The sequence below is a fragment of the Asterias amurensis genome, chromosome 1 (assembly GCF_032118995.1).
Source record: "Asterias amurensis chromosome 1, ASM3211899v1".
NCBI classification, from domain to species: domain Eukaryota; kingdom Metazoa; phylum Echinodermata; class Asteroidea; order Forcipulatida; family Asteriidae; genus Asterias; species Asterias amurensis.
Window position 1 is genome coordinate 5,025,378 of NC_092648.1, and position 15,536 is coordinate 5,040,913.

General features: G+C 40.8%; 1 protein-coding gene across 1 annotated transcript; it reads right to left on the minus strand.

The window, feature by feature from the left end:
- Positions 1–182: 182 nt before the first annotated feature.
- Positions 183–14,759, minus strand: LOC139941743 (uncharacterized). The gene is made up of 10 exons (XM_071938362.1): positions 14,695–14,759; positions 12,990–13,277; positions 11,453–11,801; positions 10,482–10,554; positions 8,815–8,940; positions 4,005–4,104; positions 3,275–3,373; positions 2,835–2,954; positions 1,775–2,086; positions 183–805 (listed from the first exon to the last, which is right to left on the minus strand). The coding sequence occupies exons 1-10, from the start codon at positions 14,717–14,719 to the stop codon at positions 570–572; spliced, it is 1,728 nt and encodes a 575-aa protein (XP_071794463.1). The 5' UTR covers positions 14,720–14,759; the 3' UTR covers positions 183–569.
- Between the last annotated feature and the right edge of the window lie 777 nt (positions 14,760–15,536).

Sequence of the window (15,536 nt, forward strand, 5' to 3'; positions counted from 1 at the left end):
TTAAAATGTTTTTTATTTACGCATCCAAAACACACAGACCAGGCTATAGGGATTTGGCTTCAAAATGTTCCATCAGTCGTTGTACACAAAAATCGGTCCGGACGTGTGGCCAAGGATTCTTCAGAGTTGACCACAAAAGTTGAGCCAACAGTTAGTATACCTTATATGAGGAACTGCCGACATCGGGCCCTCCGTAAGATTCCTCCCGGCTTGCGTGAAGTGACCGAACACACCCGTCTCCCAAAACCTTCCGAATGTTGCTGGACCTTGCTACATTGTCGTTCCAAGGAATGTGCCGTTCCGTTTGCACTGCTCTCCAGTAAGTTGTTGGTTGCAAGATAAGAGCATGCTCTTATCTTCCCCGTCGCGTCGTCCCCCTGCACAAACTGAAGAAAACCGCTTTAGCGCAAACAGCGCCGCGTGCCGCACCGCTAGTTGCCTAACTTCGCATTGTCACATGGAAACATACTGATACTTTAATGAGTAGTCATAGCATGAACACTGAACAGAAAGGAACAGAATGGTCGTGATGGTGGAGTTAGGAATATAGAATGGTCGAGATGGTGGAGTTAGGAATATAGAATGGTCGAGATGGTGGAGTTTAGTTGACGAGTGAATCTATTCTTACCAACACCGGAGCATTCTAGCGGGCCCACCTTAAACCTGACCCGTTGACTGTTGGATGTTATCCCGCCGATTCTAACCTCTCTGACCGGTAGCTTGGTCATGTCAGCGATGTTTCCTTCGTCTACCTGGATCATGCCCCAGTCGAAATCGCAGTTACACCTACCACCTCCGAGGCACACTGCATACCAACAAACATTTATCGCGATTCAGATAAATTCACTGCCGTCGAAGAGTTAGGACTCGAAAGAGTTAGGACTCGTCTTATCTCGAGTTAGGACGAGTAACTCGTCCTAACTTAGGATTTATCTTAATGTATGCATGCTACAGCGCAGGGTTGGGACTCGTCCCAAGTCCTAAGATTAGTCTTAAAGGAACACGTTGCCTTGGATCGGTCGAGTTGGTCTTTGAAAAGCGTTTTGTGACCGTTTGTTATAAAATGCATATGGTTAGAAAGATGATTTAAAAATAGAATACAATGATCTACACAAATATGCCTCGAAATTGCGTGGTTTTCTTTTTACCTCGTCCAATAACACGGTCGGCCATTTATGGGAGTCAAAATTTTGACTCCCATTAATGGCCGACCGTGATAGTTCACTTGTGTGGATCATTATATTCTACTTGGTAAAACATTTTTCTAACCGTATACATTTCATAACAAACGGTTTCAAACGCTTTTTATAGACCAACTCGTCCGATCCAAGGCAACGTGTTCCTTTAAGTTCCCTTGTGAAATCGACGGCTGGACACTTTTGGTAGTTGTCAAAGACCAGTCTTCCCACTGTATCCAAACATAAATCTAGTCTTTAAAAATTTGACTGAGTGTTTTACTCAAGAATGAATGAAAACAGATCTTGTTGCACAAATTTGGCTGATTTCAAATGCATGAAAAGGTCTTCAGGCTTGACGTCTTTCTCAGATTCAAATACTTACGTGAGAAATTAGTTTCTCAAAAAATCGTCCCTCACAATGTTTCATACTATCACAAAAGCTCTCCGTTGCTCGTTCAAGTAAATTTTAAAGTTAACATTTAGTTATTATTACCAAACGTGTCTAGTGCCTTTAAACGTTTAAAATTCAAAGCTATACAAATTATAAAAAGAAGGACTAATACACTTACTGCTGCTACTAATTGAACTAAGATAACCCAAGCCACAACTGCACCCTTCAAAATCGCTCGGTGCCCCGCCCCACGACGGCATCTTCTCGCCGTCACGTGACACCCACCAGGCCATCTGCACCCCGTCATCGCTCCATATTTGGACTCCTTGGCAACCGAAGGATAAAAACTGAACACAGCTCACTGATGATTCGATGAGGGGTTTCAGTTGCTGGGGGTCTGTCGTCCCGTCGTACGTAACCGTCTTGGAGTACTCGCCAGGAGCGTCGTAGAGGGCGTCATCTCCGAAGATTAGAATACCGTCGTGTGAGGGGATGTTGTTGAATACTGTTGTGAGTCCTGCATAGGTAGAATTTTCCATCGATAAAATTGGAAGAACATTGGCATAAAAGTCACTTATTTCGCTTTAATCAATCCATTTAATGCGGTGTTATAATGTCTAAATTTGCAATACTTTGCAAGTTACAACTTTTTCGTTAACAAAATACGTCATTATTAAAGACACTGGAACCTATTGGTAATTGTCAAAGACCAGTCTTCTCACTTAGTGTATCTCAACACATGCATAAAATAACAAACCTGTGAAGATTTGAGCTGGATTGGTCGTCGGAGTTGCGAAATAACTATGAAAGAAAAACAAACCTTGTCACACAAAGTTGTGTGCTTTCAGATACTGGATTTCGAGACCTCAAATTCTAAACTTGAGTTCTCGAAATCAAATTCGTGAAAAATTACCTCTTTCTCGAAAACTATGTCACTTCAGAGGGAGCCGTTTCTCACAATGTTTTATACTACCAACCTCTCCCCATTACTCGTTATACCAAGTGAGGTTTTATGCTGATTTATTCTGAGTAATTACCAATAGTGTCCACTGCCTTTAAGTGGCCAAATATGGACGATTACATCAGTGACAGAGTTTCAACTTGAACCAGCAGTGGGGTGATAAAAGTCACGAATGTTCCCTGTATCCAAATGAATGCTAATATTTTTTTTTTACTTCCAGCCTCAGTTTGGTAACGATGATTTGGATAGGAGACAAATCAAGTCTCTCGTGTCTGTTTTATGTATGCGAATAGGACCGACCCACCTGTTGCCATTGTGCAGTGAACATAAAATGCGTCTTCCAGTCCCGGCCCATCCGGATCGATCCAGTACAAACCATCCACCACAAATCCATCTTGGCGGTACTCCTCACAATTCATGTACACTTTTTGAGAAGGAAAAGACAAAAATACACAAAGCCAGTCATAAAATAATAATATGGCTTATGCTACACTTAATAGCAATAATAATGTTGAAAGTTTCCAGTGCAACGTGTCTGACACTCCTGCCACAAAAAAAAACAAGAACTCTGCTAATACACAATAACACAAGACAACCAAATATTTGAAGGCTATTTTCCCCGAAATGGTTACTGCTGCATTATCTACATTTTATATAGGATTAAAACAATCGAATGGTTCCAAAAACCAAAGGATTAGAAGTCATAACTTTCCACTTTCACTTTGTAAAAATGCTGTTTTATACCTTTTGACATCGAGCAGTAGACACTAATACCAGACTCCATCACGTACCATTTGTCATACGTATCCCCAGCATCCCGAACATCGTCGCAAGTACTGTAGGCTTCATAAGAAAATAAAGTGGGAAATCATGTGTTTAAAGGCACTGGACACTATTGGTAATTACTCAAATTAATTCTTAGCATAAAACTTACTTGGTAATGAGCAATGGAGAGTTGTTGATAGTATAAAACATTGTGAGAAACGGCTCTCTCCGGTAGGTTTTTTAGAAAGAGATAATTTCTCACTGAAATATATTTGAATCTGACAAAAACTTCAGGCCTGAAGCCTTTCATCTGAAAGTACACAAATTTGTTTACCAAGGGTGGTTTCTTCTTTCGTTATTTGCTTGCAACTTCGATGATTAGTTGAGCCAACATTTTAACATTATTTTAGTTGGAATACACCAAGTGAGAATAATGGTCTTTGACAATTACCAAAAGTATACACTGCTTTAAAGTACCATGCACTAGGAAACGGTTCCTTGTCTTAAAATAAATTTTTAAAGTTTTTTTTAGTCGGAATCAGCCCGTCAGAATATACACATATCGTGCTCAAAATTCATGGTTCACAAGTTTTGTTATCGCTAATGTGAGTTGACGATTTGAAAGATTAAAGATGTAAAGTTTAATTCTCAATGTAGCTCTATAGACCCCAAACATAAACACATAAAGTGGATTTAATTTTAATCTCACCATTGACGAATTGAAGCAAATGGCACACGAACAGTGCAGCCAGCATCAGTGTTGCACCCCACTGTACACCCATGGTGTCTTTCCCATCGCCAGCTATCGTCTAAGTCTTTCACGAATATCTGCACCGTCTATATAAGTAAGAACTATACATGAGATGTTGTTGAAACAAAATTGGGATCAATAAGGGGTGATTAATGATAACCCAATATAAATATTGACAAATGGCAGTGTATCGATCAGTTGAGAGTATCCATTGTCTAATCGATGAATCGGACAATGACAAGCATCCCACATAATAATTTGTTTCAGTGCAATATATGACATGATACAGTAATCAATAATTCTCAACTAATCATGGTGCTAAACTATGTATGGGGTTGACCTGCAGTAAAGGCAGTGGACGCTATATTGGTAATTACTCAAAATAATTATTAGCATAAAACCTTTCTTGGTAATGAGCACTGGGGAGCTGTTGATAGTGTAAAACACTGTGAGAAACGGCTCCCTCTGAAGTAATATAGTTTTCGGGAAAGAAGTAATTTTCCACGAATTTGATTTCGAGACCTCTGATGTAGAATTTGAGGTCTCGAAATCAAGCATCTGAAAGCACACAACTTAGTGTGACAAGGGTAATTTTCTTTTATTATTATCTCGCAACTTCGACGACCAATTGAGCTGAAATTTTCACAGGTTTGTTATTTTATGCATATGTTGAGATACACCAAGTGATAAGACTGGTCTTTGATTATTACCAATAGTGTCCACTGCCTTTAACCAAATATTGTCGATCTACACACAGAGAGCAACCTCTGCCATTATTATATAATCAGGTTCTCAATTGAACCTAAAACCATAAGACCGGTCTCCAACAGTTTCTGTACAAATTAAATCATGTTTTCTTTGCTGTACTTTAAAAAATAAACGGGGTCAGTATTGAACCGGATCACTCTCGTGGGGCCTGTGATCATTTTCTGGGTCAGAAAGACCTGAAGTATTAATATGACCCAAGGTAAGAGGGTCAACAATTCGCAGACTCCGCGTTTAAATGCCACAATTTTGTTAACAACTTTCTAGGTCAGTCTGATCCGGGAACGGGTCAGGCTCCCACCGATCCCGCAGATATGTTTCCAAAATCCAACTGTATGTTTGTCTGTTACCGATGGTTCCGCACCATTTCAACCACACTCTGTGTTTTTTTTTTTTATGCAAGTCGAAACTAGCGGTGCCATTCCTTGGTCGGTCGTAAACGGGGTTAGGAGGGTGGGGATGCTGGGGGATCGTGGGGATCGTTGGGGGAAGGTGGGGGATGGTGGGAGAGGGGGTTCCATCCCCGGCCCACTGATTAAGGTTGAATAAAAACTCAGAATAAACCTCGAAGACTTTTACAGACTGTTCAACTCCATTTTGAATTTCTAACTCGGAGTTATTTTGTTTTCATATTGTGTACCTTTAATCCTTGCTTCCTGGAAACTGGTTTGTCTAAATTATACCTGTAAAGCACAATGAATATCATTTTGAAAGTGTGAATTTTCAGACGGTTTAAAAAAATTCTTCAAATATATTTCTTAAACTTTCAATAACCTTTACGACCACCATCCACTGACGTGTTCTCACAGCGATCAATGGAGGCAAACAAAAGGCAATAGCCGTCGACTTGTCATGCTGGCAAAATGTAAATATTTGCACTTTTGCCGTCCAATTTATTATTGAAACGTCATCCATCTTTTATCTAAAAAATTGACTTCTTTATAAAATATACAAGTAGAGTAAGTGCATGCTGTTCATTGATTTGAACTATTTTTGTGTGCCATTTGTGTACTCAGTCCAAACTCGCTCCGGCTGAGGCATCGATATTTACGGCACGCTGACATAGAATAATCGGTTATTCATAATTGACGTCAAAACGAACCTCGACAAGGGTTTCAAGATGGCTTATATTTGCGTCATTCTGTTTCTCTCTCTAAAATCCGACGGGGGTAAATTAATGTTAAAGGCACTGGACACTGGCAATTGTCAAAGTTGTGTATTTCAATATCATGCATAAAATAAGAAATCGGTGAAAACTTTGACTCGTTGGTCATCCAAGTTGCAAGAGAATAATAGAAAACACCCTTGTTGCATCTGAGATGCGTTTTGTTCTTCTTTGTTTTGTAACAGGGGTGTGGGGACAGGTGGGCAGGGGGTGAGGGGTGCTGGGCAAAATATAGGGTTGCATTGTTGAGCGATTCTAAAAACTTATATCGGTGCCGCAGGGGGTGGGGTTGGGGGTTGGAGAAGCTGTTTAAATACGGATTTTGTAACTCTGGTTTGACCGACGGGAAACTGGTGATCGAGCGAACACATCGAGCATGGGGTATTATAATCATTGTTGGTTAACACTCGATGACTGACTGGGCACAATTTCATAGAGCTGATTAAGCAGAAAATATTGCTTATTTATATTGCTTAACACTTTTCTGCTAAGAGAAAATGACCAGGATACCAGTCACAAATGGTGCATGTAACATAGTTTGGAAGGATAACCTTCTTCTGGTAGAGCATAATTTTGTTGTGCTTATCCCTCTTGTTGTGCTCAAGCAGCTCCATAAAATTGGGCCATTAGGGAGCCAAGTTATGGCAGTCAATCACTTATTAACACAAATCAAATCGTTCTTTGTTGCTGGATGGTCCATCAAGACCACTTATATAGGCTTGATTCAAGACGTTAGACTAATTTGCCTGTCAATCTACGCTTGATATTTGAACCATTCAACCATTCAGTAAAGAGCAAAGGTGACTAATGTCCTCGAACCGAGCCTACTCTCGTCGTCGTTGCTCTATGGTTTGATTGATTAGACCCAACTGTTTAATATCGACTGATGTAAATGAAAAATGGACACGAAAACATTGATTCTGAAGGTAATTTATTTCAACAATTGACAGGAACTTCCAGTTTGTTTGATCCGGTGTACACATTTATTACGTTAATTTCCGTTTCAGTAACTGAGTGCACAACCGTTGCTATGAGAGCACAGTATTATAAAGAGGTTCTGCTTATTAAGAGTACATTCTGAAGTTCAAAATCTTATTCTGCTTATGCTTCCTTGTTTTGCTGTGCTCTTTTATAAAATATCATGATATATAAAGAGGTAATTTGGCCAGTCCCATGGGCTTGTTATAACGAGGGTCGACTGTATCATGCTGATTAGCTATTTTTAGAAAAGGCTGTATATTAAGTAAAGTGGTGTCCCTTGTTTGCAACGCCGTGTCATCATTAACTAAATTCACAAAATTCACAAACCCTTTTCTGTGCTAGTTTGACCCGGAATCTGTTTCAAAAAATGACCAAGAAATGGTTCTAACCGACATAAATCTGAGGTCAAAGGTCAGGTTTATCGGGACTCGGAAACCAGGTCCATTCTATAATTGATTCAAGTCCCGTTCCCGTGCGAGAGGTCCCTATGTCAAAATGTAGCTTTTGAGGTCCCGGCGTTAGGCGATGGGACTGAAAATAAAAAAAGGACACTATCGGGATTGGGACTTTAAAGGCAGTGGACACTATTGGCAATTACTCAAAATAATTATTAGCATAAAACCTTTGTTGGTGACGAGTAATGGGGAGAGGTTGATGGTATACAACATTGTGAGAACCGGCACCCCCTGAAGTGCCATAGTTTTTGAGAAAAAAGGAATTTTTTACAAAATTTGATTTCGAGACCTCAGATTTAGAAATTGAGGTCTCGACATCAACCATCTAAACGCACACAACTTCGTGTGACAAGGGTGTTTTTTCTTTCATTGTTATCTCGCAAGTTCGATGACCGATTGAGCTCAAATTTTCACAGGTTTGTTATTTTATGCATTTGTTGAGATACACCAACTGTGAAGGCTAGTCTTTGACAATTACCAATAGTGTCCACTACCTTTAATCAAGTCTAGGTCAATTCTGACCCGGAAGTTTTTAGATTAGCCACACCGGTCACATAACGCTGGTCAGTTATACATGACAAACTGTAGAGGACTCCCTTATAATTGATAAGCTAATTATGACAAAAAAAATAGTCCCAGCCAATTTTCTCTACCTCCCGCCCAGGTAGTGTATATAAAAATCAGGACAGTTCTTTTTTCAGAACTGAGAAGTCTCCCGAACACCCGATAAATCTACTAGTAGTAGAATAAAGAAAGACCGTTCCCAGAACATGGTGTTAACACAAACCAATAAATTGACACAAATATTATTTCAGTTTGTTAAAAAAATCTCCGTTTTGTGGTAGGCCTATAAAAACTCAATCACACAACAAAAAAGTGTCATATTGTGATCCAGATAGTAAAGGGGATAGAACAATTTGTATATTGCATAGCTTCAAGAATTCCAAAATACTAATTAGGGTCACGTTGATCTGAAACGAGTCAATGTTGACCGATGTTCCCTTCCGGACCAGGGCCAAATTTCATAGAGTTGCTTCAAGACGATAATTATTGCTGAAACATTTTCTGCTAAGCAAAGTCGCATGCCTGGCAGAAGAGCGGCTTAAAAACCCTGCTTCAAAATAATGGGCAGGACACCAGTCCGAACATTTATGACAGTGTTTTTCGGCCGGTGACTTTATTCTGGTTAGTACAATTTTGTGTGCTTAGCTACTTTTTTGTGCTTAAGCAGCTCTTGAATTGGGCTCGGGTCTGACTGGTATTAACTGACACAGAGTGGCTCCAGCACCGGCCGTCTTCAAAATGCAAAATGTCCACAGAAACCTGTAATAAAAAGGGATCAAACGACATCTGGGGGACGGAGCGCCGCTGGCCCCACGAGCCACCTCTCCGACGAGTGTACCGCTCGTGGGGGAAGGAGCGGGGACGGGACGAGTGCCTCTGACTCTGCCTTTTGCCGTGCTCCCAGAACACCGTCTTTGTGGGTCAAGCACCGGCCATCTTCAAAATGCAAAATGTCCACAGAAACCTGTAATAAAAAGGGATCAAACGACATCAGAAATGGAATGGCTGATATACCTCATCATAGACCTATTCAGCACTGACGCATTACCACACTTTGTTTTGAATGTGTTGGACTGTTAATAAATCTTAGTTGAAGTTTGTTCTCTTCATTGCATCCGATGAAGTAGTTTGTGCTATCGAAAGCTCACGCAAATATTTATTTATTACTAGTTAGTCATTAGAGGCACTGGACACTATTGGTCACTCAATCACCAAAGGTGTACAGTGTCTTTAAAGTGCTAAATTATATTTTCCCCAAAAGCCTATTCAGTGAGACCATGGGCATACTTGTCGTACTTTTCAATACAGAGAATTGATATGAAATGCAAAATGAAACCAAACGGTTTGTGACGTACACCCCGTGGGCCATTATTATTTTATGGTTTATAATTAATGAATGCTGTGTGAACTACATTCCCCAAGTTAAACAAAAATAAGAAATCGAAACTTGCGTTTTGTGAGTAATAACAAAGCATTAAATACACGTGACACTATTGGTAATAGCAAAGACCAGTCTTCTCACTTGCTGTACCTTAACATATGCATAAAATAACATACCTATTAAAATTTGAGCTCAATCGGTCATCAAAGTTGCGAGATAATAATGAAAGAAAAACACCCTTTTCACACGAAGTTGTGTGCTTTCAGATGCTTGATTTCGAGACCTCAAATTCTAAATCTGAGGTCTCGAAATCAAATTCGTGGACAAATACTTCTTTCTCGAAAATTATGTCACTTCAAAGGGAGCCGTTTCTCATAATGTTTTATCCAACAACAGCTCACCAATACTCGTTTCCAAGTAAGGTTTTATGCTAATAATTATTTTTGAGTAATTACCAACAGTACCACTGCCTTTAATTAACTAATTTTCACCGAATTTGATTTCGAGACCTCAAGTTTAGAATTTGAGGTCCCGAAATCAAGCATCTGAAAGCACACAACTTCGTGTGAAAAGGGTGTTTTTTCTTTCATTAATATCTCGAAACTCAGACGACCAATCGAGCTAAAATTTTCACAGGTTTGTTAATATATGCATATGTTGAGATACAGCAAGTGAGAAGACTGGTCTTTGACAATTACCGATAGTGTCCACTGACTATTTATATCTAAAATCTATATTATTTTATTTAGTGCACAGCCACACTCATCGGTACACTTTTTGTTTCAAAGACGCCAAATGAACAACATAGAAACATTGAGTAACTCTTAGCAGATCTGTCATCGACAAGCTCTGGCACTTTAAACACATCACTCACACAGCGATTACAAAATGACATTAAAATAACATTGAGATAACTGTTACATCAGCGGTTTTCAAACTTCCTTATAAAATGGTCACCCCCCAAAAATGTATAACCATGATTGTGGCGATGCACTTAAAAATAAATCTTAAGAAATGTCTTATAATACTAAATTTTCGTGATGATAATGCGGAGACTTATATCAGCCCTTATTAAATCATCATAATACATTTTACAACCCCCCTCCCTCCGCTTAATTGTTTACCTTGTAAACAAATATATGAACTTGTCCGTTGGGACGTTCTCCGATGTTGAAGACCATGCCTCCTCCAATTGACCTACCAGAAAGAAAGCGGGAAGATGAGTATCAAAGACGAAATAACGGTTTGCAACACAGACATCTGATACTAAATTTCAATATTAAATAATTGAGGTCTTGTTTGGTGCAACCTTCGTTGAGTTACAAAAAGATGTTGTTTATGGTTATTCACAAGGACAGCTCATTTGTCATTGATCAACTACATTACTAATTTGAAGCGAATCCATTCTGGCAGTTTGTCCGACCATTATAGGGACGTAATTAACTTGTTTTCCCTTTCCACATGAGTGCATGACAATAAAATGATGGGCTAGATGGCCGCGTCTGGGCCGGTCCGGCAGGCCCACTGCACCCCACCGCACTACAACCGTATCGCACGCCCGTCCCACCCCATACCGCACCCCTCCCACCGTACCCCACAAAAACCCACACACCTCACCCCCACCTTGCCCCAATGCATCCCACCCCGCCGTGCCTCAATGCATCCCACCCCGACGTGCCTCAATGCATCCCGCCCCAGCGTGCCTCAACGCGCCCCACCCCAGCGTGCCTCACTGCATCCCACCCCACCGTGCCTCAATGCATCCCACCCCACCTTGCCTCAATGCATCACACCCCACCGCACCCTACCGCAACCCATCCCACCATACCTCACCCGATGATTTGCCTGAATATTATGTTATTACTCACCGTATAGTTGGTATATTGTAGAGGCCTATGTTTATACCAATCCTCGTCACAGTCGGCAGGATCATCCACAGCTTGTCAGAGATCCGTCCGTCCACGCCCCACTGGTGTCCACAGTCCTTGGTCCCATCCTACTACATAGCCTAATCCTACAAAAAGGGAACAAACTCGCGTCGCTGTTTGCAAAGATGCGATCGAGCGCGCGCCTAATTTAAACATGAGCAATTCACCGCGCCAGAAAATACGTCAACCTGTTTGCAATGCATAGCACCTTGCACCGCTCAAAGGCACCACCTTTGCTGACCATTGAACAACACTTAGGGATGGGCAAACATAAACTCAAAACAAGACAACACAAACAAGAAAAAAATATGTTATAAAAACTGCGAATGTTACCAATTCCCTGACATATCAGCGGCCCAACTTCATACTGTGCTCTTTCCCCTCTGTCATTGAGATCTCCAATCTCCAGCTTTGTTACCGGAAGTAGATTCTTGTCTTCGAGCCTGCCGGCATCTACCTGCCAGTGGTTGTCGTTTCTGTCGCAGTTGCATTTGTCTCCACGCCTCAAACAATCGTCTGGAGACACATAAAAGTATTTAGCTGTACTTTTAGGTTGTTTCGTTGTATGAGGGGTTTTATTTTGTTTAAAAGGAATGCTGCTCTCACACTATGGCGAATGTTCTTGCGAAGGAGGTGGAGGATGACTTGTGGAACGTCGAATTTGTTCCAACGCTTACGAAGAAATGGCGAATGTTGCGGAGTTTGAGCGAATGTCAACTATTTCCATTCGGGTAAGCACATTCGCTAGCATGCCACAGTGTGAGAGCAGCAGAAGTAGCCGAGAAATAAATTCGATCTCTTTTCGATAAGTGCACTGGGTTATTTTACGTGCGACACACGGGACCAACGGCTTTCCACGCCCATCCGAAGGACGAAAGCATCATGGTTTAAGGTGTCTTTACTTGTGAATCGGGACCCAAACTCACACCCTGTTAAACAGAAACACCCGAGTTCTGTCAAGTGCTCTTTTAACCACTGGGCCACGACACTGAGTGTACTAAGTATACGGTGCTTAAAGACACTGGACACATTTGGCAATTGTCAAAGACCAGTATTCTCACTTGGTGTATCTCAACATATGCACAAAACACAATTGGTCCTCGAAGTTGCGAGATAATTATGGGGAAAAAACACCCTTGTCACACGAAATTGTGTGCTTTCAGATGCTTGATTTCGGGACCTCAAAATCTAATTCTGATGTCTCGAAATCAAATTCAAATATAATTCTTTCTCGAAAACTACCGTAACTTCAGAGGGAGTCGTTTCTCACAATGTTTTATACTATCAACAGCTTTCCATTGCTTGTTACCAAGTAATTTTTTATGCTAACAATTATTTTGAGTAATTGCCAATAGTGTCCAGTGTTTTTAATAACACATGTATAGCGAACCCTGTAGAGAACTCTTCCTCTGTGTGTTACACAGTAGTACACACTGAGAATAAAATACGAAAGTGAAAGGCCGCCAGAGCTCAATTTCAAAGAGCTGCTTAAGCACACAAGCAGCTATAAGCACGGCAAAAGTATATGCTTTCCAGAATAAGGCGATCAGACAAACTACCATGCACATGTACACTGTGTGACTGGTATACTGCTCATTTCTGCTTACATGAGCAGCTCTATAAAATTGGGCCAAGGGCAGTTTCAGGGTAAAAAAAACAATCAAGATCATTATTCATAACGACAATATACAATATAATACTTACAACGACCGTACGAGCAGGCGCAGCCCTGGTGACCAGCCGGGGCACCTCCCCAGTTCAACATCTTCACTCCATCCCTAGACTCCAGCCAAGTCCGCATTGTATTTCCACTCCATATCCTAGATTGTTTACACCGGAATTTGACGTACTGGTAACAATTTTGAGACACATCAGTCAGTGCTCCGATCTGCTCCATTGAGGGTTCATACGTGAACGGTATTCGAAAGCGACCATCCGATTCACCCGAGGTGTCACCCGTCTCGGCCTGTTCATGCTCTACTATGGTAGAACCTAACATGGGATAAAAAAAAACGGTCCTCAGTGGACTTTGAACCCAAGACCCCTGATACTCCGGGCAGATGCTCTACCAATTAGCCATTTTGAGATAATAATGGGTGCGTTCGTTTAGCTTCCCTGGGTCGACCCTGGACTGCCCCCGGTGCGTTCGAATAGTTTTGACGTCATTACATGGGCTCACCCGGGTCAGCCCCCAGTGCCCTGCTTGTGGAGTGGGTCACTTGGGGGCTGGCCCCATGAGCATGACGTCACTACGAGAGCGGCGAGTGATTGTTCGTTCAGCTCTTGTCAGGGGCTCACCCGTGTGAGCACCGCGGGGTCGACCCAGGGAAGCTAATCGAACGCACCCTAAAGTGGACACAATACTATGACTGTTGCAAGGACTTTGGTAAATTTGTCTGATACATCCAAACCAAGCAGTACACTAGCCCCTATAGTCAGTGTACTAGGACAAACTTTTAATTCATGACAAACCGACACAAAGTTTCCCAAAACCTCCAACATTTTCTTTTTCATTTTTCATACCACAGTTTTTGAAGTGTCATGTAAAACATTTCTAAGTAATGTGCCAATTAAATAGATATGGTATTGTCAAAGACACATTGAACTTGGTGCCAACATTGCATAAAATAACCAAACTGTGAAAAATTGTGCTCAATTATTGGTCATCAAAGTTGCAAACAAATAATGAAAGAAAAAACACCCTTGCTTGCTGTATGCATGTGCCTTCATACATGCGAAACTTATTACGCTGGAGCCTTTTTCAAATTAAAATTGACGCCAGTGGTGATGTCACATAATGCCATATAAAGAAATACCAAGAATCTAAACTTAATACCATTCAGGGTGTTAAAATAACACTACTTTCTGACTACTTTATTGTATTCGATTGTCAATTTTTAACCATTGTTTGCAGTTCAAGTATACGTTTTATGGTCATTCATTTTTTTGGTAATTAGCAACGGTCTAACCTCCCACAAACAGGTTGCCACATAACAGTATGCTGTATTGTGACTACACTCACTTGCCACATTGCATATCAGTCAGTCATTCTTCGTTTTTGACAGGGGCACCAATAACTCCTTGTAAAGGGCACCATATAATAAGGACATTTAAAACTTCTCTGGGTCGTTTCAAGGGCACCAAGGCAATGACCAGGAGGCATGTGTGGAAGCACCTTCGTTGCTCTGTGAAGTATCTGGCCAGCCGTCGATTTCACCAAACTCTTCCTAACTTAGGGTTAACTTTATAGGACTTGGACGAGTTAAGTTCCGTATCCATAGACGTTAGGACGCATTGAACACATCCTAAGTTAGGACGATTTACTCGTCCTAACTCGAGTTAGGATTAATCCTATAGTGTTTCGTAAAATCGGCTGCTAGCATAATATAAGCGTAAAAAAGTAGCTTACCATCCATGTAATTGCAAATAACCATGAATCCTTCGACTCCCCCAGGCCCATCGGGGTCGATAAAACGTTCTGTCGTAACTCCGGGTCCATATTTGGATGCTTCCTGGCAAGCCCTCGGAGTCTGAGCTGAAAATATAATAAAATCACTCATTCAATAAATAACAGTTGGAACTTACATATATATAGGAAAACAACAATGTGGGATTTGTAACTTTGCATGAAGGTGGAAGAATAACGGAGAGAGATTTGCGGTAACACATTGTGAAATTTCTTTTGAGAATAGTATTGGCTCCCGAGTCCTTTTAACCGCCGGTTTTTTTCAGACCATCTCAATAATGGTATTACTGCAAACCTGTCTTAATAGTGATCATAGTTTTGTTTCCCGCGAATCATTTGGGAAGGAAAAGTGTTGCACATCTTATAATTAGACTGTTGCAGAAGCGGGAAATGAAAGTGGATAACTTTAAAGGGAAGGTACACGTTTGGTAATTGTCAAAGACCAGTCTTCTCACTTGGTGTATCCCAACAAAAGCATAAAAAAACAAACCGGTGAAAATTTGGGCTCAATCAGTCATCGAAGTTGCGAGAAAATGATGAAAGAAAAAACACCCTTGTTGGACGAATTTGTGTGCTTTCAGAAGTCTTTTAATATTTTAGTGAGAAATTACCTCTTTCTCAAAAAACTACGTTATTTCAGAGGGAGTCGTTTTTCCAACAATGTTTTATAATATCAACAGCTCTCAAATGCGCGTTACCAAGTCAGTTTTTATATTAATATTCGTTTTGAGTAATTACCAAACGTGTACCTTCCCTTTAAAAGCCAACAAGAGATAGTTTTCCCA

Excerpts from the sequence above, each read along its gene's own strand:
- LOC139941743 (XM_071938362.1), bottom strand. The coding sequence starts at position 14,719 with ATGGTTATTTGCAATTACATGGATG. Across the intron at positions 11,802-12,989 it reads CGCCTGCTCGTACGGTCGTT|ACGATTGTTTGAGGCGTGGA; the intron begins GTAAGTATTATA and ends ATGTGTCTCCAG. Across the intron at positions 8,941-10,481 it reads TTCATATATTTGTTTACAAG|GTTTCTGTGGACATTTTGCA; the intron begins GTAAACAATTAA and ends TTTTTATTACAG.